Source organism: Lynx rufus, unplaced genomic scaffold (assembly GCF_022079265.1).
Source record: "Lynx rufus isolate CCGP_SWC_20201006 ecotype Redwood Valley unplaced genomic scaffold, mLynRuf1.p SCAF_7, whole genome shotgun sequence".
Classification (NCBI taxonomy): Eukaryota; Metazoa; Chordata; class Mammalia; order Carnivora; family Felidae; genus Lynx; species Lynx rufus.
This window is the reverse complement of record NW_025814889.1, coordinates 6,782,660-6,804,936: the sequence shown is the minus strand read 5'-3', so window position 1 is coordinate 6,804,936 and position 22,277 is coordinate 6,782,660. Positions and strand designations below refer to the sequence as shown.

The following is a 22,277-nucleotide window of genomic DNA, read 5'->3' as shown; positions in this document are numbered from 1 at the left end:
AGGACACTGGAGGTTGTCCTGAGGAGAGAGTAAGATATGTCGTATACAACGCTCAGCATAACGTTGGCGAGTTGGCTTTCGCTCTTGTGTCTATAAAGTTATGTTGGCCAGACTCCTGATGGAAGGGGAACATGTACTGGCATTTTCACTTAAATGGTAAAACCATGGCGATATTTTTCGAAAAGATACTCTAGTTTATATAGCCAGGGGCAGGGCTGACAAATGAACACATATAGCAGAGTTTCATTGGTCAGCAGTTTTATTTACTCCATATGTCATGTCTGATTGATAGAGTAAACCAAAATATGATGACCTTCTTTTCAATTTTTGGTTAAACAGATCAAAAATAAAGGTGGTAGCTATGATAAAGAGAAGATAGAAGATGACCACGCGTGCACACGTGTGTGCGTGCACACACACACACACACACACACACACACGGTACTGGAATAATAGCAGGAAAAGACCCTCCCTCCTCTGCCTGCCCCCTTCTCCACCTAGAGTCCCATTTTACGTAAGGACATAGAGTGTAGTAAATTTTATTTACTAACTTTTGTTTTATTTTAAGATGGTTATAGGTACATAGGAAGTGGTAAGAATAATACGGTATATCTGTGTACCCTTCATTCAGTGTCCTCACTAGTAACATCTTACATAACCAGAGCACAACATCACAATCGGGGAAGTTGCCACTGGCACTCCACAGACTTACTCAGATTTCCCTAGTTGTACACGCGTGTGTGTGTTTAATTCTCTGCAGCTCATCACACACATAGGGGCGCCTGGGTGGCTCAGTCCGTTAAGCGTCTGACTCTTGATTTCGGCTCAGGTCATGATCTCACGGTCATGAGATTGAGCCCCATGTTGCACTCAGTGCTGGGCATGGAGCCTGCTTAGGACTCTCTCTCCCTCTGCCCCTTCCCTGCTTGCACATGTGTGTGTTCTCTCCCTAAGTCAGTAAATATCCCACATGCAGATTTGTTCGTGTAACCCCCCACCACAGCCAAGAGGCACAACTGTGCTGTCACCACAAAGATGTTCCCGAAAGTATTACCACTGTGTAGATACACCCAGTGCCTCCCCCCAGCCCCTTCTCACATCCCTAAACCCTGGCAAACACTAATGTCTTCTTCTCCATTTCAAGAGCATCACATAAATGGAACCATACAGTATGTAACCTTTGTGGGCTGGCTTTTTTCACTCAGCATAATACCCTTGAGATCCATTCAGGTTGTCGGATGTATCCGTACTTTGTTCCTTTTTATTGCTTAGTAGTATTCCCTGGGGGCGAATGTACCATAGTGTGTTTCATCATTTACCTTTAAAAAACATTTGGATTGTTTCTGGGTCTTTACAAATAAAGCTGCTATGGATATTTATGGCCAGGTTTTGTGTTTTTATTTCTCTTGGATAAATGTGTAAGGGTGGGACTCCTGGATTAAATGGTAAGTTTTGTCTTTTTTCTTTTAAAGACATTTCCACACTGTTTTCCAAAGTGGCCGTGTCATTTTACATTTCCACCCTCAATTCTGAGAGATCCAGTTTTTTGCATCTTTGCGAGCATTTGGTATTGTCACTGTTTTTTTTTTTTTAATTATTGTAGTGCTTCTAATAGGTGTGTAGTGATATTTCATTGTGGTTTTAATTTGCATTTCCCTGGTAGCTGAAGATGTTGAACTTTTCATGTCTTTATCTGCAGTGCATATATCCTCTTCGTGAATGTCTGTTCATGTCTTTTGCCCATTTTCTAATAGGATTGTTTGTTTACAGTTTGGAGAATTCTTTACATATTCTAGATACGAGATAAGTTAGACAAGTGGTTTGTTAGATTAGTGATTTGCAAATATTTTCTTCCAGTTTGTAGCTTCTCTTTTTATCCTCTTAGTGACATATTTTTGTAAGCAAAAGTTTTCATGTTTGGTGAAGTCCAATTTAATGATTTTTTGCTTGTATGGATTGTTCTTTGGGGGTCATGTCTAAGAAGCCTTCAGTAAGGCCGATGGAGGTCCTAACGGAGACAGGAAGAGTCTGGGTGTCGCTAGATGACTGAGGAAGATAGGCATGCGAGCCTGAGGGTCAGCAGACCTGGAAGGGCTTTGCAAATGGAAGGAGGGAATTTGGGGTGAATGGAGATAAACTTTATAACCGGAGGCCAGATGGGCTCTTGAGTCACTGAGTGGAGTCCAGCACAGAGGCAGACAGACATATGTCCCTAAGTCAGATGGGATGGCACACGTAGCAATGCGGACGGGTTGTTTTAGTCAGCGGCAGGCTGCTGTAACAAAATACTGTAGACTGAGTGGCTTAAATAAGGACGTTTATTTCTTACAGTTCTCAAGGCTGGAAGCCCAAGAGCAAAGTATTGGCCAGTTCAGTTCCTGGTGAGGATTCTCTTCTTGGCTTGTTGATGGTCGTTTTCTCACTGTGTCCTTACGCAGCTCTTCTCGTAAGGTCCCGAATCCCATCGTGGGAACCCCACCCTTGTGACCTCATCTAACCGTAATTACCTCTTCAAGGCTCCACCTCTAAATACCATCACATTGGGGGTCATGGCTTTAGCATATTAATTTGGGGGGATCCAAACATTCAGTGCATAACACAGGTGGTGACCAAGGACCAGTGGCCCCTCCTTTGTACCCCCACTCCACTACCTCATGACTTAATGGAGTTTAGAACCAATCCAGTGGATAGTGAAGAAGGCAAAGAACCCCAAGTTGACTAAGAAAACAATATTTTTTTAAAACATCCATATCGGTGTTTTATCACGAATTTGGCAAGAGTAAAGTCTGTTCTGTGTGGGAGAATGGGAACTCAGTATGGGAACCCCTGAGATGTAGGGAAAAAAGGATTGCCTGTTTTGTTTAGCAAGTCTGCTAAACCCGTGAGATCCAAACCTGCTGCGCGTGTTGCGCAGACGGGAGGCTTCCTCTCCTGCCAGCAGGCAGCAAGCCCACGAGTGCCGCCGAAAGACCCTGATGACAGCTTGGTTGTTAGGTCTGATTCACGGGGTTCGAGATACCTCTCGGCATCGACCACAAAGCCAACGCTGTTTTGTTTTATTCAGAAGCCTTCCGAAGACCCACCTGTGGCTTTCGGTGAAAGTTCTCCGGACGTCTCCCAGCGTCTGTCTGGAAAGGATCTGGCAGGTGTCTGGGGAGAAAACGCACCCTGTGGATCAAGCGCAGGCTTTGCTGGCTCCTCTGTCTTTGTGCCCTGGAGTCAGACAGTAGCAGGAAGGGGCATTAACCTCGGGCACTGAGGCAGGTTGAACTGGATGTCCATCTCCGTCATAGCATCGGTGGCTCCTCTGTGCTATTTCAAGTGTTCCGTGGTCGCAGGTTAGAGCCTGGAAAACTAGGACACAGCTTGTTGCCCTGGGCATCCCTCCAAAAGAAAATGAAAATGATCCTTAGCTTTGCACTGAGATGGTTCGCTGTTTAATGAGCAGTTCTGTGGAGACAAAGCATTGTTCAGCCGTCAAATATTTCTTCAGAACTATTTGCTGGCTTTAATTCCATATTAATGCAGATGCAGAAGACAAAGGCAGCCATCTCTGGCTAATGCCAAAGAGTGAAGGACTGGCTTTGATTTGTGTGTGTGTGTGTGTGTGCAACTTGAGGAAATAAGGCAACATTAGCAGTGACTGTGCCTTTTGATGACCTCAAGAATATTAAAAATACATTACTACATATAAACCGTAACATTTTTCAAGGGAGAGAGATGCTTCTGATGTGTGTGCTTGGAGACAGATTGTGCAGGGTTCCGAAAGCAGATTTTTTGAGGGGGCAAGGGTGTCTGGGATAGAAAACTAGACGTAGAAGTGGGGAATTGTTGGATTCGTACTTGATTTCTGTCACCATGTAGAATTCAGGTCTATCAGGAATCTAATAATCTAAGAGAAGATTGAGCATCGCATAGAATATTATATTGAGGGTCTAAAATCCCCTTGCGTTGCCCCGGTTCTTGTAATTATAACTCTTACAAAAATACATGATGAAGAGGGATCGTTGTGGGCTAAATGTTTTTGGCAATTGAGGAGACAGTATTATGTTTCTCTTTGAAAATGTGCACCTCCAGGGACGTCTGTGCTCATCTAAGGTCTTGCGTGCCCTGCATGCTGGTGTTCTAGAAATTCTCGGTGAAACGTACAATATGGAAAGCATACCATTCTAACGGAGCCTTCCTCACTCATTCGATAAATATTTCTCAAGCTTGGATGACACGCTGGACGCTGACAGTGCACATGTAAACACGAACAAACCCAGAGCCTACCCTTCAGTGCGTCGTGGCTTAGTGAGAAAGACAGGCAGGTAAACAAAGAGATGAGGGCTCCATCAGGGGTGTGCACGATAGCACTTACCAACTTGACTGGGACCATGGAGGAGGAAGTGACGTTTGCAGGATTGGGTGGGGAGTCCATGGAAGGCATTCCAGAAGAGAGAGGAGTCCATGCTAAGCAAGAGGGCAGGAATGACCAAGAGTGTTTAGGGAACCAGAAGTTGTTGAGTATGGGTGTGTGTGTGTGTGTGTGTGTGTGTGTGTGTGTGTGTGTGTGTTTGGGGGAAGCTGGAGGTAGGGAGTACAGTCCCCTCCCACCATATGCTATTGCGGTCAGTATTTACCCAACAATCGCGATAGAGATGAATGATGGGAGAGAAACCTCAGGAGTCAGCTTTTCCATTCTTGTTGCTGCTGCTGTTGTAGATACACTTTTAAGTTCATTGATTAATCCTGAAGAGGTAGTACATTTACGGTGCTCAAAAGCAAAAAAAAAAAAAAAAAAAAAAAAAAGAATTAAACGTGAAAACAGAATCTCTCCCTTCCTTGTGCTAGATTCTGTCCTGTTCCCGTTTTCTCACCATTCTGCCTTCCTCAAACACTTCTCTTCGTTGTTTGTCCTTCCTGGGATTCCTTTGTGCAAATTCCTTTCAGCAGTTAGGTATCTTACCTTCTTCCTTTCTTACACTAAAGACAGTGTATCCTGTACCACACATTCAGTATGTACTACACTTGCTTTCTTTCTTAATTATATAATATGTTCAGTATCTATATCAGTACCTAGAAAGCTTCTTCATTCTTTCCTGTAGGTTCCTAGTACCACGTTATATTTAACCAGACTCCTCCTGTTAATGAACTTCTGGATTGTTTCCAGACTCCGGGCATTGAAAACAATTCTGTAATGAATAACTGTGTACCTACATCCTTTTGTACGGGAGCAGGTTTATTTTTATGATAAACTCCTCAAAATGGGTTCGATGGGTCAAAGCGTAGATGGATATGCAGATTTGTGAGAGATTAGATTTTTCTTTGGCTTTCAACTCTGGGGCGTATCACACACATCTGTAGAGCTTCCTGCACATACAGACTGGGCTCGTTGTCACTTGGCCAGCTGAATCCTAGGTGGGGAGTCACTAACACTGACGTCTCTAAAAAAGTACTTGTATTCATTCACCTACTCAATTTATAGTACCAATAGTGGGAGCAAGCATGGGTAACTGAAATAGGAATATCTTTATAACTTCTAGGGATATGGTACAATGTTTTGGGGGTGTATGGACAGGTTTTGCAATGGCATGTCCCCGCCCCACCCCCCAACACCCCAAACACCTTCCTAAGATTCTGGTTTACCATTCTTCTCACCCGACAGGATACATACCTCCCCGGGGGACATGCTCATTTCACTCTCCCACCCCCAGGGCCCATAGTGAGACACTGTCATTGATGGGAATAACAAAGACCTTTAGAGCACAGGACAGTTCTTTAAAAAAAAAAAATTAGCTTTATGAAAAAGGTAGACTGCAATGCCTTCTTTTTTCCCCTGTTGCAAGGAGCTGGAGAAAACATTGTCATGAGCCACTGATCAGCGGATTTGTACTTGGGGATCACTGAACACTCCTTTTCCACCATTCAGCTCAAGAAAACTCTACAAGTCATTCCCCAAACTTGAACCTTTCTGTCCTGTGTCTTGCTTGTATTGTCATTTTCCTGACATCAAAGCCTTTCCCACTCTTGCATCCTCTCCTTTCTCTGTCTCCTTAATCTCCCTCTTCTCCAGCTGACTTCCAAAATCTGATTCACGCCGATAACTTCCACGTCCTTCATGAAGCTTTCTCTAATTCCCCTCTTCCATAGCTGTGTCTCACCCTCGTCTACATTACCATCTCACGATTTGAGCTCAGATGATGTCGTTTGTTAGTGCCACCTTCGACGTTTATTTATTTTTGGGACAGAGAGAGACAGAGCATGAACGGGGGAGGGGCAGAGAGAGAGGGAGACACAGAATCGGAAACAGGCTCCAGGCTCCGAGCCATCAGCCCAGAGCCTGACGCGGGGCTCGAACTCACGGACCGCAAGATCGTGACCTGGCTGAAGTCGGATGCTTAACCGACTGCGCCACCCAGGCGCCCCATGTTAGTGCCACCTTCGTATCCAAACGGTCAGTTCCTCCAGGTGATGGACCATGTCTGCAACTTCTGTTGTATCGCACACAGCTAGCACGGGGAGCATGATGACAGATATGCCTTCTTTCACGCATCCGTCGGACGAACTGCGTGTCTGCCGTATTCCAGAGCATGTGCCAGGATATAAAAATGAGCACGAGCCAATCCTTGGCCAACCCAGAGTCAGATCTGTGTGCGGGTACTTAGAATCTGATGTGATACACTTTGTGAATAGTTGGTAATTTCAGCAAGTTGTCAGAAGAAATCAGAAAATGTGCATTCTCTGTTTCCACTTCCGGAAGTCTTCTCCCTGGATCGCACCCAGTGGTTGGTGAAATCGGTAAAAAGTGGGTGCAGCTAGACTCCCAGGATATCCTGAGCTCCTGAAAGTATGGAGCCAGGGTTGAAGGGACTCCATTTCCTCCCCAGTCCTTTGAATTAAGGGGAAAAAAAGGCCAAGGTTGTAAGAAACTGTAGCAATTATGCAAACTTGCCAGGGATCCAAGAGAAACACAAGGCCATATAAATAGACAAAAAGGTGAGACCAAGGAGAGGAGAAATGGCTGGCCCAGATTAGAACAGTGGCCTCACAGATACTCAGAAGGGAGCGTGGGGCATGGGAGGGACCGAAGGGGGAGCCCAGGGGACTTGGGGAGGGCCCGATTCTCACAGAAGCTGGGTAGAGGAACCTGGGGCTTCAGGGCACAGATTCAAGGGAGAGGAAGAGACAACAACTTGCCATTTCCTCTTCAGGCGCTGCCGTGACAGGCTTAGCCACGGCTGCAGGCCCATCGGTTGGCAGTCTCGTGGGAGACCAGGATAAAGCCCCTAACTCTATGAGTCTAGCGCTAAAATTGTGGAAGCCTTGGCCCATCCTTCAGTTATTCGGGGAGCCATTTCCTAGCAAGAGCTGGCACACGGGAACTCTCTGACCCAGCGGGTCCTTCTCTCCGAAGCCCTTGCTGCTGAACCCCACACTAGATTCTGTCAATGAATGTCTGGGACCTTGCCAGAGATTTCTCTCTAACTGGAGTGAGGTCCCGGGCAAGCCCTGTGAGGTGTCTTGAAAGAAAAACGAGCAGTGGGTAAGATGTCCTTTAGGGTCTTCTGAGGTTTAGCTGTGAGCTCTGAGGTTCTAAGAGCTCAGGAGTCTCAAACTGGAAGACCAGCTCCCCTGGAGGTGAAATGAGAAACATGACCTCAAAAGACAAATGTGGGGGGTCGCACTTCAGCCCCTTTTTGGGGGGGCAGTTAATTTTTTCATCCTTCTTTATAAGGCCAATATAAATCATGACTGATGTTTGTGAACAGTTTTGGAAAACTTTCACTGGGTCTTATTTTTATTACACCGACATAGTTTTCAAAGAGCAACCTGGTGCGCCTGGGTGGCTCAATCAGTTGAGCATCCGACTTCGGCTCAGGCCACGATCTCACAGTTTGTGAGTTCGAGCCCCGCGTCGGGCTCTGTGCTGACAGCTTGGAGCCTGGAGACTGCTTCAGATTCTGTGTCTCCCTGTCTCTCTTTGCCCCTCTCCCACTCACATGCTGTCTTTCTCTCTCTCAAAATAAACATTTAAAAAAATGTTAAGAGCGACCCTATTCAGTCATGCAGATGCTCAGAAGTCACGAAGAAGCCTGGGCTATTACGGTATTGCAGATACTAGGAATTTCTGAAAGTCTCCCAAGTCGTGTAGCTGGGTAGTGGCTACATTGGGATGCTAGCCCAGCCTTCTTTCCTGCACAGCCAGCTGGGGCTCCCACCCCGCAGCCTCCCATCTCCTAATGTCCTTCATCGAATGTTCACCAAGTGCTAACCATGTATTTAGCCCAGTGCTAGAAGTTGTGGGAGATGCTTTTCCCCCAGGAATTTCTGATCCAGCTGGTAGAGCTGTCCTTGAACTAAGCATGACCATGCAGCAGAACCAGGGCCTGCAGGACAATTGGAGAGTCCCACAAGATGAAGAAAGTAAAAGTCATTTTTCTTGACATTGGACCTTTGCAGAGACCAGTTGGGACAAATGTGGAAAAGATGGAGAGGGGATAAAGGAAGGGGAAGACAAAGATGTGGTCCCAGTCCTGTCGGAGGACCGAAATAATAGTAGCTATTGTCCCCTTTCAAAAAATGCGGCTCTCAAATTATGGAAAGAGCCTAAATGTCCATCAACTGATGAGTGGACAAAGAAACTGTGGTTTATATACACAATGGAATACTACGTGGCAATGAGAAAGAATGAAATCTGGTCTTTTGTAGCAACATGGATGGAACTGCAGAGTGTGATGCTAAGTGAAATAAGTCCTACAGAGAAAGACAGATCCCGTATGTTTTCACTCTTTTGTGGATCCTGAGAAACTTAACAGAAGACCATGGGGGAGGGGAAGGGAAAAAAAAAGTTAGGGAGAGAGCCAAACCATAAGAGACTCTTCAAAACTGAGAACACACTGAGGGTTGATGGGGGGTGGGAGGGCGGGGAGGGTGGGTGATGGGTATTGAGGAGGGCACCTGTTGGCATGAGCACTGGGTGTTGTATGGACACCAATTCGACAATAAATTTCATATTAAAAAAAATTAAAAAAAAACACGGCTCTGTCCCAATTCAACTTCAGTTTATATAGTAGGTATTTTTCTTCTGGGAGGGGAGTGGGGAATAGGCAAGCTTTGATTCCAGAAGATCCGGGACTGTCCTCCTTAGTTAGAAACGAGGGGAGGGCGTGCACATAATTTGTATGCTGCGAGGTTTCCGAGTCAGCCTGGGTACAGGGTACGTTGGCAACCTCACTGGTAGATTGTGTTAAAGAACTAAAAATAAAAATGCTTTGACCCTTCTTCAGAGTTCTTGTTTACTAGTGGTTTTGTTGTAAAACCTTGCTGGGCCAGCTGCTGTTGCTTCTTGTTGGTTGCGTGTATTTTACTGCGCCAGTGGTTAGGCTTAGAAATGAGTAGCTGCTAATGCCAATGATTTTCCTTTGTTTTACAATGGCAACACGTTTTTTTCCCTTCTCCTAATGTCTTTGTTGAGCAAAGAGCATTTCAATAAGAGTAGATAAAGTAGGGGTGCCTGGGTGGCTCAGTCGGTTGGGTGACCGACTTTGGCTCAGGTCATGACCTCACAGTCTGTGAGTTCAAGCCCTGCATCGGGCTCCGTGCTGACAGCTCAGAGCCTGGAGCCTGCTTCAGATTCTGTGTCTCCCTCTCTCTCTGACCCTCCCCCGTTCATTCTCTGTCTCAAAAATAAATAAACATAAAAAAAATTAAAAAAAAAGAGTAGGTAAAGTATTTTAAGAAGAGGTATCACCATAAACTAACCACCCATTCTTTTCATTTTTCATGTTTTTTTCCCTAGTTCTTATGTGTATGACTCCGTATTTTTACCTAATTATAACCATACTGTTGAGTTTTTCCTTTATACTGTAAACCTTTTTTTGTTTGTTTGCTTTTTTCCTGTTTCCACAGACTTTGTGATTACTATTTACTGGCTGTATAAGATTCCACAGGATGGATGTTCCATTATTTGAGTTAGCCGTTTCCCAGTTCTTAGCCACTGAGGTTGTTGCCAGCCTCTCAGTATCATTCAGCTCATGGACTTGGATGCAGTTCTTAACAGAGACAGAGAAAACGTCTTGGAAGTGATTGTCTTTTGAAAGTTGAAATAAACGAGCAGCTCTAGCTACAGTGTGTGTTTACCAGATAAAAACTTGGTGCCCAGGCTATCAAGCCTGCGTGTGGGTGGTTGACAGGTAATTCTTCCTAGGGCGGAACGGAATTATCACCAATAGTTTGTCACTGACATATACAATGACACTGATTTTCATGATTCATAACCAAAAATTTAGAGACACTCTACACAGGCCCAGTTGTGGCCTCTCCTTTTCTGCCCCCTTAAGCCAGAACTGCATAAAAGAGGACAACATTGCTGGTACTCTCTGCATCAGACGACTAATTAGCGTCCCTTAATTTGGCTTTTATGCATCAGTGCAGGATGCCAAGGGGCATATGCCATTCTCTGGGCAGAAGTCAGAAGGTCTCCTGTTGGCTTCATGCTAGCAGGGAGGGAGTGGTTGTGGTAGTATACAGAGCAGGGGAGGGAGTACATTTAACAGATGGGGGGTATTGGTATATAGAGCAGGGGGTGGGGGGGCGGTGGGCAGTATGCTGAGGGCCAGGCTGGCTACTCCCGTCTCCTCCTGCGACAGGAATTTTAGCGAGTCCAGGAAGAAGCATTTCACACCTTGCTGGAGAGAAAGATTTGGGGATGGGGTGGCAGGTGTCGTAAACCCTGAAGGTGGCGGCAGAAGGCGACTGAGGGAGACGGGGCGAGGAGGGCGGAGCTGAAGGGCGGGCCGCGGAGGGCACCGGGGGGGGGGGGGGGGGGGGGGGGGGGCGAGGTGGCTCTCGGCGAGGCTGGCCTGCGGGGGCCTCCTCCCTGGGGCGGTGGAGACCCGACTGGGACCGGGATCGACGCGGGGCGGGCCGGGGGCGGGGCGCGTGGGGGGCGGGGCCCGGAGGGGGCGCGGAGGCGGGGCCGAGCGCCTCTGCAGCCGCCGAGCCCGGGAGCGGTCCCTTGAGCGCGTCCCGCCTGGTCCCTGCCGCGGCGCCTTAGCCCCCGCCATGCTCCTGCTGCTGGGGCTGTGCTTGGGGCTGCCGCTCTGCGCGGGGTCGCTGGGAGAGGCCTGGCCCCGGGATGACACTTCGGAGCAAGTAAGTAGAGGTGGGAGGACCTAGGGATGGCTCCGGGCGCGGGCTGCCGTCCCTTCCCACCGGCTTCTCGTGGCGCGTGGCTGTTGGACAGACGCCCTCGGATGGGTCCTGGACGCGAGGAAGGGAGGGATCACCTCCACCTCCTGTCACATCGTACCCCCTTCTGCTCTCCGTTCCCCAGCCTTCTCCTGCGCTTCCCCCTCTATTGGTCACTCTTGGAGATCGCCCGGAGGGTGAACTTCCTGCAGAATTGTGTCTGGGACCTGAAAGTCCTGCACAACCAGGTCTTGGCTCCCGTTATCTGCGCGGATTTCTCCTAGTTTGTTGCGTGATGTTCATCGTTGAGAGAGAGCCCCCAGTTAATTGCAAAGTTTCTTCCTCAAGATGCATGTAGGGGGTAGTGTGTTAACTACGGTCGTTCCTAATTGTTCAGGGAAAAAGCACAATCTAGGAGAAATTCCAAACTCCCAGAACCCTCCACTTTCCCCATCTGAAAGCCAGGGTAACACGTTTCCCATCAGGTTCCTATCAGTGGGTTAGCCGTTTAAAGGTGGCCTGACGGGGAGGACCAGAACCCAAGGCTCACTTCCCCTAGTTAATATTCTGTGCGTCTGCCAGGAGTTCGTGTTTCAAAAGGCCTAACCTCACAGGTGGTTAAGTCCTACATGTATGAACGCTCAATGCCATGTCTGAGGAACAGCAAAGCCTATTGAAAAACATACGACGAACTGAGACAGATATCGGCCTGAAGACCTCATGGGGGAAGTGGCTGTGCCCCAGTTAAAGCAGGCAGTGCTTACCTGCATGTCTGGGTGCTGTTCACACACGCCTCATTTACATTATTTTAAAATTGTGTAGCTTAAAGCGTGCTTCACACGATGGGAACAGGAGATAAGTAGGCTTACTTGTCCTCTTCCTTTTCCAGCACTGTGGTTTGAAGAGCAGATCTGGAAGGTGGTTACTCTCTGGTTGAGTCTGCACGTGGATGTGATTTCTGCAAAATAAACTAGGCGATCCTTCTCTTGTAGGCTTGTCAGGCAGGAGGAGGAACCAGTAAAAATTCCAGGAGGGGGAGAGGTGGAGTGGGGAAAGTGCAGGCTTTGGATCCAGAAAAGAAAATCTGGCCTTCACTTAGCCCTTTACAGTTGTGTGGCCTGGACAGGCTGTGTAATCTTTCTGGGCCTTGCTTTCTGCTTGGTCGCAGCAGAGAATACACCTCCTCTCGAGTATGCTTGTAAGGATTCAGCGGCTAGTTTGTGCAAAGGATCTGGTATGCAGTGGGCACTCAATAAATGGTAGACGTGTTAGCAAAGTGGTTAAGGGCACGGGCTTGGTGTCAGGCTGCCTGGGTTTGATTCCTGGTCCTGTCACTTGCCGGCTCTGTGATCCTGGGCAAGTCACTGGGGGCTTCAAGTTCCAATTCTTTAAAATGTGGGCACTACTGGGGTGTAAAAGATTGCACAGTTAATACGCCTCAAGTGCCTGGCCTGTTGTCCGCATTTACATTAGCTCCTGCTGCTGGGCTTGGACGGCTGAAGCGCAGAGGGAAGGAATTTGGGGTAAAGAGCTTGAAACTTTTGTGGGGGGGGTGGAGGGAGGAAAGTGTGGGAGAAACTGAAACAAAGATTATATTTGTGAGTTAGGAGGAGGGATGGAAGTGCCAGCATCTGCCAGAGCAAGGGGGCTTAGCACTCTAGACTTTTCCTGCACGGAGTGATGTGGCTTTGGCCCATTTTAGGGATTCTTGCTGCCTCAAACCACAGCACTGTTCATTCATCTTGAAAATGACTAACTCAGACAGAAACTGCAGGATACGAAGTTCTATGAAAGTTTGCAATTTTACCTTTTTATTTCTACTGAAAGGTGTGTGTGTGTGTGTGTGTGTGTGTGTGTGTGTATATGTGTGTGTGTGTGTGTGTGTGAGTGTGTGTGAGTGATGCGGGATTTAAGAACACAGGCTCCAGAACCAGATTTCCTGGGTCCAAATCCTGGCTCTGCACGTACTGGAGAGTTACTTTCTGTCTGTCTGGGAGTCTCTATTTACCCATCTCGAGAGTGAGAATGATGAAATTACTTAATTAAAAGCAGTTTGAAGATTGAAAGAATTAACATACTTAAAACAACAGCACGTGGGCGTGTAGTTGGTGCTTATTCTCCATAATTATGGTCTTCAAAGTTACATACAAACTTAATTGTTAAATGTAAATGAATATGTGAATTTTATGTAAATTTCAACTTACACGAACATGACCCCTTCACTTGCATTGCAGCTGCTACTTGTTAATTACCTTCATTTGTCAATATCACTAATGACACCTTAAATTCAAGCCCTTTCTCCCCTCGGGCCCTCTGCCCCATTTGTTACCCATAGCTCGGGAGGGCTAGCAGCAGTGGTCTTCAAACGCTGGTGTGCAAATAGAGCTCAGGAGCTCATTAACTACGCAGACTCCTGAGCCCCCACTCCCATCCATTTAGATCCATTAGGTTAGAATAATACTGCTTTAGAAGAACCTTCCAGGAAATTAATGTTAAAAAGGAAGTCTCTTGTATAAAGTCAGCCGGTTACAGATGTATGTTTCCCAAGTTTCAAACTGATATGGCTTCTTTAAATCAGGATAGGGCTGTATTCCTCTTATTACAAAAGCAGTTTTTCATGTACAAAATAATGAAAGCGACTAATTATTGCATGTTCAGAATGTCCCAGAGAGTTTGCTAGTGGCTGTGTGTAAAAATAAGAAGGAGTAAAGGATACGGGTAAGAGCACTCCGAGCCAGACTGCCTGGGTTCACGTGTGCATTCCCAGCACTAACTGGCTGTGTGTACTTGGGCAAGTGACTTAACCTTTCTGGATCTCAGTTTCGTCATCTGCCAAAAAGGATCATTACTCTCATCTGCAATTAAAGTTTTACATTTTTAGAGGCAAATAAAGTTTACCTAATTGGCAGGGCCCTCTTAAAGAAAAAGTATGTCAAATTATGACCACCAAATTAGGTGCTAAAGTGAACATTTATTTAGGATGATAAATCACAACAAATGCCTCATTTTTATAGGCTGGCAAACGCCGCAGGTGTCTCCCATAGTTAAGAGACTGTACAAGCGAGAGGTTCTGAAGCTTACGTTTTACTAGCCTCTAAGTAATAGTAAAATAATAAACCCACTTCTGCTCTTATGATTATTGTGAGGATTAAGTGGGTTAATCCAGGCAAAGTGCATGCATTCAGTAAGCACTAAAGTAAAATGAGCTACTTTTATTGTCTTTGGACGGCCTGGTTGAATCTCTGACTTACCACCGCAAGGAAAGTCTCCGTGTGCGTACTTTCCAGGAGAACCATGGGAATCCGCCCAGAGGAAGTGACATACCCAAGTGATACGTGCAGAGCCCGGGGTAGAACCCAGGTGTGCTGAGTGCCAAAGCCAGGCTTTCAAGGACTCCTCCAAAGGCAAAGCCACTTTCATATTTATAACCTAATAGAACTTGTTTCAATGTGATTTTTATTTGTGGCTCCTGGAATAGGGATGGTGTTGAGTATAGGCTTGTGGTGACCACATCGAGCGTGGGGATGCTCTGATCCCCCGAATTGAGAATTTCTGGGAGTGTTACTTTTTTTATAATCTGTCGCTAGCAACCAAACCTTTGCATTCAGAAACACAAATCAAGAATCGAGACGACAAATTTTTTTGTTCTTGTTTTTGTACTTACCTCTTTAACAAGTAAAGTCCATAAAAGATTTTGTGAGCTCCAGGCCACTCTGTACCATCTCCTTTATGTGCACGGGTGTGATTGGAGAATTGGAGTCGTCAGGCTGAACCGGAAGGAGGTTATTGTGGGAGAGAGTCCAGAGATTTACTCGCTCCCGAACCAGCCATCTCTCGTTTCCTTGAGTGGGAGGGGGAGGGAGGATAGGGATGTATAGAGAACTGGGTCTCCCGTGTTTTCAGGGTTTGGTTCGGAGGCCCCAGCAAGTTCTCTGTTGCTAACGAGGGACTGGCTCCATTTAAGAAGGTGGGGCCGTGGATGGAGACCTGAGCTTTTTGTGGTGGGGGGGCTCCTGAATCCCCTCCTTATTTTCCTAGAGGCAAAGTCCATGTCCCTTGTTTTTCACAGGTGAAGAAAAGAAACAGTGACTTGCCTAAGGCCAGTGGCCGTTTTTTTTTTTTTTTTTTTTTTTTAAACCTACCTGGAAATGGTTTGGAGTTGTAACCCCAAACTAAAGTTTCTTCTTCCACGGCTGAGATTATAGGCATCCTGAATTGCAAATAGCTGAGCAGCCTGTAGCAACATTACTCCGAAGGAGTAAAACTTCTGTGTGAGTCATTCAGAGTTACCTACACGAATTGTTCTCAGCCCAGGTGACAGATGGTGACTCCAGTGCCTTTCCAACTACGTTTTGTTTCAGGCCCTGTAACAGATCTCTGAGGCACTGACTTCTGAGTTCCTGGATCTTGGTTTCAGGATTGCAGACAACCTCAGGGGACGCGGGCCACCTGGTAGGTCGGTTCCTAGCACAGAGCCCTGTAGGAACTCACGACTTCAGTCCCTTGATGGCGGTGTGGCTGAGGTTAGCCCAAATGCAGTGTCCTTTGGATCTGTTATGGGACCTGGGGTCACAGACCCAGTGGTAGAGCTCAAATGGAAGAGTAGAGGGAATGAACTCTGTCTTCACGTCTCTCTTCAGTCATCCTGGGTCATTAAAACATCCATGCCAAGAGGGAATGTCTGTGTCCTACATATTCTGAGTGTCTTTCACCCTGGTTAGAATTGGGTTTTGCGTTTTCCTCTCCTCCCATGCTCTTCCCATTTATGGACTTCTTGGAATGCTCTAAGGGCATTTCTCTTCTCTTCTAATCGTGATCCAACACTGTGATAAATCTTGGGGAACAAGTACAGTCCTTAGTCAAATTGTGAACATTTAAGCCGTGCCTGCCATCTTACTAGAGCTAGACTAACTGATGACGTAGATGGGGGATTCTAGACGCCAGAGCCGTGACTGTTAGTACTATATTCTTTGCACAAAGGAAATCTTCACCTACCCCCACCTCCTGGTAGTGAGTGCTGCTTGGTCCATACATATTGGAGAGGCAGTGCTGGATCTCTGAAGCTGTTTCTCAGCATAGTTGCTGTTGAACCTGATTCTCCGTCCATTTCTCCTGTCCTTTCATTCCCTCCCCAAACCCCTACCTGGCTGGTTCAACCGTACCTCCATCGTAAAGCTTCTCATCGTTACTTGCAGCCTAGCAAACTCAACTTTTTTCTGTTTCCTTTGTAACTTACAAAAACGACCCTGTCTGTTAAGTTGTCATGAGCACAGTTCTTTCTTTCAAGTTATATGGTATGGTCCTCGATGGCAAGGATCCTGGCTTATGTTTCTCAGTAAATATTGTGGCCTGGAAATCTTCTGTTCTGATGCTTGAGAAGGAAGCTCAGCTCCGTAGGAGCAAAGAATCTTTTTGGAGCTCTCTGGCAAGTCTATGATTTGGAGCCCCAAGCTCTTGAGATCACTGTTCGTGGCAGCCCTTGACAGTCAGCTGGAGTCAGTTACATATCTGTTCTTGAACCCCACTCCCAGGGAAGCACTTGAACAATAAGAGGGATCAGGAATCCCTAACTAAAAACAATGCTGATGACATTGGTGTGATTTCCAGAGCCGATCCTAGCTGGCACCAGGAGTCTGTCTGTACCGGGAAGTTTTGATTCTGGTTCAATCTCGTTTAAAGTTGGACTGAAGTGTTGCCATAGCGATCCCCTGAGACATAAGATAGTCATCTCAAAAATGAAAAACCAACTTCTCTTGTTCTCCTTAAAGCTTGTTTATTTTCTTGGAGAACTTATTTTGCAGAGGAGGGAACTTCAAAGAAAATACTTGAGATCAATCACAGATCATAATACCTGGGAGGGGCTGGGCTTTCCCTCTGACCAGCGCTATGTTAAGCGGTCCCCAGCCTATTCCACAGTTTGAGGAAGGGAAAGACCTGAGATGAACCTGCAGAACTGGTGGAGACCTTGCCCAGAAAGCGTCCCTTGGAGAGTGGCTCAGACATCACCCCTCATTGTAGAAAGAGAAATCAGTATCATCCTACTAATTCTTTGGTTCTCATTTGGAGTCAGGGTGGTGGGTGTCAACCTAAATCCTGTGGTATTTCTTCTGTTCCATGCTCTGTAGAGTAGGAGGCTCTATAATGGCTTGTAATGATAATTTATAATACCATATATATATATATATATATATATATACACACACACACATATATATATATTTGTTTTTTTCAGGGGAGATCAGGAGAGGATAGGGATTAAAACAGTTACTGTTATGACTTTAGTTTCCTAAATGGAAATATCTTTATTGCTTTTTTTTTTTTTCCTGTTTCGGAAGTAAAACGTGAAATTGTCAAAATGGGAGATAATACGGGGAAGTATAAAGAAAAAGAGTTCAGCCACCCACAGGTAACAGCCATTACATTTCGGTATACATTCTACACATACAAACACGTGACTTACAACGAGATCATGTTAGATGTGATGTTTTGTTACCAGATTTAATCACTTAAAACGCGTCATGGATTTATTAATCAGGATAGGCTAGGTCACTCTGTGGTGACGATGTCTTAAAAATCTCAGTGTCTTAGATACCAAACATTTATTCCTTGCTTGTACAGCTCGTCTGTCCTGGGTTGGTGGGGGCCACTGGGAACTTGGGCTCGATGGAGCCACTACCATTTCCAACACTGCTGTTTACTGTGCCAGAAAGAAAAAGCAGTTCTGTAGGATGGTCCACTGTAATTAAATCACTTATCCCAGAAGTGACAAATGTTACTTACATTCATAACTTCTTGGCAATAGCTCGTCACATGGCCCTGTCTTCCCACAGGGACCGAGGAAACGCAGTACTTCTGCAGACAAAGATTCAGTAAAATGAACATTTATTGATGTATGGATACACATCATTATTTTCTGTAGCTGTATTCTAATTGATCTGTGTATCATAATATACTTAACCAGACCTCTTTTAAAGACTATTTTAGGCTATTTCTAATTATTAGCAATTGTTTTTAAAAGTTGCAAAGAATTTTCTTATTTTTTTTCTGTTATCTGTTTTCTCCCATGGGACTTTTCTGTTAAGTAGGGTTTCTAAATCAAAAAACATGCCTACTGGTGTGAATGTAAAAATGTTGCAGACACTTTGGAAAACAGTTTGGCAATTTCTTAAAAAGTCAAACTTAAATTTACCGTATGGCCCAGGCACTCCCCTCCTGGCTATCTGTGTCCAACACAAAGACTTGCGTGTGAATGTTTATGTAAATTTAGCATGATTCACAATAGCCAAAAAGTGGAAATAACCTGAATGTCTATCACCTGGCGAACAGATACTCAAAATGTGGTCTATCCATACAAAGGAATATTATCTGGACACAAAAAGGAATAAAGTACTAATAAATGCTACAACAGGGATGGCCTCGGGGCACCTGGGTGGCTCAGTCGATTGGGCGTCCAACTTCGACTCAGGTCATGATCTCTCGTGAGTTCGAGCCCGTGTCGGCCTCTGTGTTGACAGCTCAGAGCCTGGAGCCTGCTTTGGATTCTGTGTCTCCCTGTCTGCCCCTACCCGACTTGTACTCTGTGTGTCTCTCCCTCTCTCTCTTTCAAAAATAAATAAAACATTAAAACAATTAAAAGAAAACAGGGATGACCTTGAAAAGATGACGCTAAGTGAAAAAAGCCAGTCATAAAAGACTGTGTATCGTATGAGTCCATTCCTGTGAAACGTCCAGAATGGGCAAGCCCACAGGGACCAAGTAGATTAGTGGTTGGGAGGTGACAGCTAAGGGGTGCAGGGTTTCTTTTTGATATAATAAAAATGTTCTAAATTGATGGTGGTGATGGATGTACAACTCTGAATATACTAAAAAAAAAAAAAAAACTAAACCGTGCACTTTAAGTGAATGAGTTATATTTGTAAATTACACATTGTAGAGCTGTTAAAAAAAAGATACTCATAAAGTCTAGGCATAGTTTTCAAGCTTTTGATCTACATTATCAAATTGTCCTCTAGAAAGGATGATTTATTACTCACAGCAGTTGTCGTTAACACTTTATTTAAGCGGTGATTTGCTATGAATGATGTTCGTTCGACAAGCAGCTAATAAGACTTTTAAATTAGTCCAGAGTGGCTGATTAATTAATACAATTTTTAATGAGGATTTTATCACCTTCTCATGCCCCTCTTCCACATGTGAGAAAGTATGGTTAAACCAGAAAAAATACAGTAAGAAAATTCAAGGTAAATTCGGTTTTGCTTGCAGAGTTTCCTCAAGTTTTGAGTTGAATCATTGAGCCCATCAGAGTAGAACTGAACACATTTACTCATTGTAATAGACAAAAAGAGCTTTATTTTCAAGCCAGGAATACAGTGAAACAGAGCACAGACATTCTGATGAATTCTTTCTTTTTATCATTTCATACTTATTGTTGTAACAGATAGAAGAACTCTCAGGTGAGGAGGTAGTGACATCATGGGTCAAGCAGTCAACCGGGACTCTGGGGGAAGAATTCTAGTTCTGGCCTGGCAGTGACTTAATTAAGGGCCCAATCTTAATTTCAGGGTGAGTAATTAATTAATTTTCAATCTGCTTTTCAGGATGGATAATCCCTTCTGTAGGTTTGGATCGGTTTTAACCCCCCTCAGGTAATTCATTTCAGAATGGCCTCACAAGCCTATTTCACGGCTTTTTTCTTCTTACAGGTTGGATTCAGGGGACCGAGGCAGGTCAGACTGTTGCAGAGGCTGGTACGTATACTCATGGTGCATCTTCGATGTCCGTCCCCTCCTGTTCTGCGTGTTTTGAACCAGGCCCTGGCTCTGCTTGGCAGCTTTTCCAAAGCTTGTAAAGTTGCATGTAGAAGAATCCTGACATGAAACAGCGTAGCTTTTACAAGCCTTTCTGCAAGTGAACTTTTCTTTCCGGAAAGAGACCTGATTATTTCAGTAGGGCTCTGAGGACAAAGTTTGGGGTTTCAGAGCCTTTAAAAAAAAGAAACAAAACTTAAATTAACCTACACATTTAATGGCTTTCTTACACAAGAAATAAAGGCTTTGTTGTGAAGTAAACAACTAAAGCCAAGAAGTCACACTTGTAGGTGGCAGCTTCCTGTGATACGGCTGAGCACGGCTCTCAGGTTGGAATTTGGGCACGTGATCAGGAACCCTAAGAGCTTACTTGACCCAGACTCGGTTCTTCCTTACCACTGCGGGTGCAGGGCCATATTGGGATGTGGGGACACACCTCCCGGCTCTGGGATGTGGATTCTGCAACAGGTCCTCAGTGGGTAGGCATCTATCCAGGGCCTCTCTACACTTTGGTGCTGTGTGAGTCAGTTCTAGCTTTAGCACGACCGCCGTCACGATCATTCCCATCTTTGCCGGACTGGGGCGTTGTGTGTTCTTGTTATTCTTTGCTTGGCTTCCTCCCCCTTCCTTCTCCTGATCCTCCCAAGTTTGTTAGTCTCCTAGTCATTCTTTCATGTTTGTCTCCATGTTCGCGTGATTATAGACAGGTAGACGATGAACATAAACATTGTTTATCCAGAGCTGTGAGGAGTCTGGATTTTCCCCGGTTTACAAGCCAAGGAGTTAGTTTGGTGCCATTGCATGGATGCCGGCAGAGTACAGGAGACTCCCGGGTCAGAGACAGAGGGTGATCGTTGCTCACAGAGTAGCTCTGTACCGTTGCCGGGCGCAGTTCCCAATGGTCACACGGAGAGGGCCTGACGACACCTACACACGGGAGGAACTCTGCGCTTGGGGAACCGGACTCTCTCATGAGGACTAAACCTGCCTGATATTTGTCCCTCGAGGGGCACGTTCTCTTTATTGTTCTAGATCTTAATCCAGCTTCCCCTTTGCTCTGGGGGGAGATACCAACTCCCTCTTCCAAATCTGTTCGCTGTCCAAACATCCTTGAAAAGACGGTTCAAAACAAAGGTAGCTAGTGCCCCTGCTTGAAAAATGTGCAGAAATAGCAGAGACTCAAGGAAAATAGTCTCCTAGCGAGACCTGTACACATATTCATTCATTCATGCACACATCCATGCGTACGTTCATTCCAACTAAGAGGGTAAGCGTTTTTTTGAATGCTTACTATCTACCCTGCACCACTGTAGACACTGGGAATACAGCAATGAACAAGACAGACAGAGGCCCCTGTCTTTCACGGAGCTTGAATTCTAAGGGGGGGTAGAGATAGACAAAAAAAAAAAGACAAAGTGAATAAATAAATGACAAGTGTAGGAGCAATGGAGAAGATGACAGGTGCCACTGAGAAAAAGAACGCGCCAGAGAAGATGGGGGAAACAGACATTTGCAGATAGGAGATTTCTGACCATTGCTTTCAAACGGTGGGATCATATGATGATGGCTAACTAACGGTGACCGAGGGCTAACTGTGTGCCTCCACGTGTCATAACTCAGTCGCTCTTGTCCCGTTCTTTGAGACATTACAGATGACGAAGCAGAGACTCAGAGGGACTGAGTAACTCACCCAAGACCCACGCATTTGGGGAGGTGGGGCAGAGCCGGGATTTGAGGCCCATGTCTGGCATCTGTGTGTGCTGTTACCGAACACAGCACCCCGCCTTCTCAACTACGTCTCTTTTTTTCCATTTCTTACTCTTCTCAATCCACAGTATTTCGCTTGGCCTAACCGTATCCATTCTTTTCGATGGTGAAAAATATTCCATGTCGTGGGCGCACCGTAACTTACGAAGCATTCTGCTATGGATGAGCCTTAGATTTCTCTCCAGTTTTTTGTCCTTGGAAAAAATGCTGTAAAAAACTTTTTCTTTATTCTGTTATGTGGGTGCTTTTTATTCTATGGCTAGATTTTCAATAGGAGGATTGTTGGATCAAAGTGCATGGGCATTTTACATATGGGTGGATGTCGCTGGACTGCTTTCGAATACTCGTGCCCTTAGTACTGTCTGTGTGAATTCCATTTCTATCTGCATCGATCAGCACACACATTTCTGCCAGCAGATGCGTGTTACTTTTTGACTTGTCAGTCTCTTAGATATACGCTGTTTGTCTCATTGTTCCTTTAGCATTTGCGTGACTGCTTGTGAATGTAGACTTTTTTCTGTACATTTATTG

At 45.5% G+C, this 22,277-nt stretch overlaps 1 protein-coding gene across 1 annotated transcript in view; it reads left to right on the top strand.

The window, feature by feature from the left end:
• The first annotated feature begins 11,046 nt into the window (after positions 1 to 11,046).
• The window catches only part of ITIH5 (inter-alpha-trypsin inhibitor heavy chain 5), an 80,118-nt gene continuing 68,887 nt past the window's right edge, over positions 11,047 to 22,277 (top strand). Inside the window, exons 1-2 of the mRNA XM_047066835.1 lie at positions 11,047 to 11,136; positions 19,875 to 19,919. Coding sequence (XP_046922791.1) covers positions 11,047 to 11,136; positions 19,875 to 19,919 — 135 coding nt within the window. The remainder of the gene's footprint in view (positions 11,137 to 19,874; positions 19,920 to 22,277) is intronic.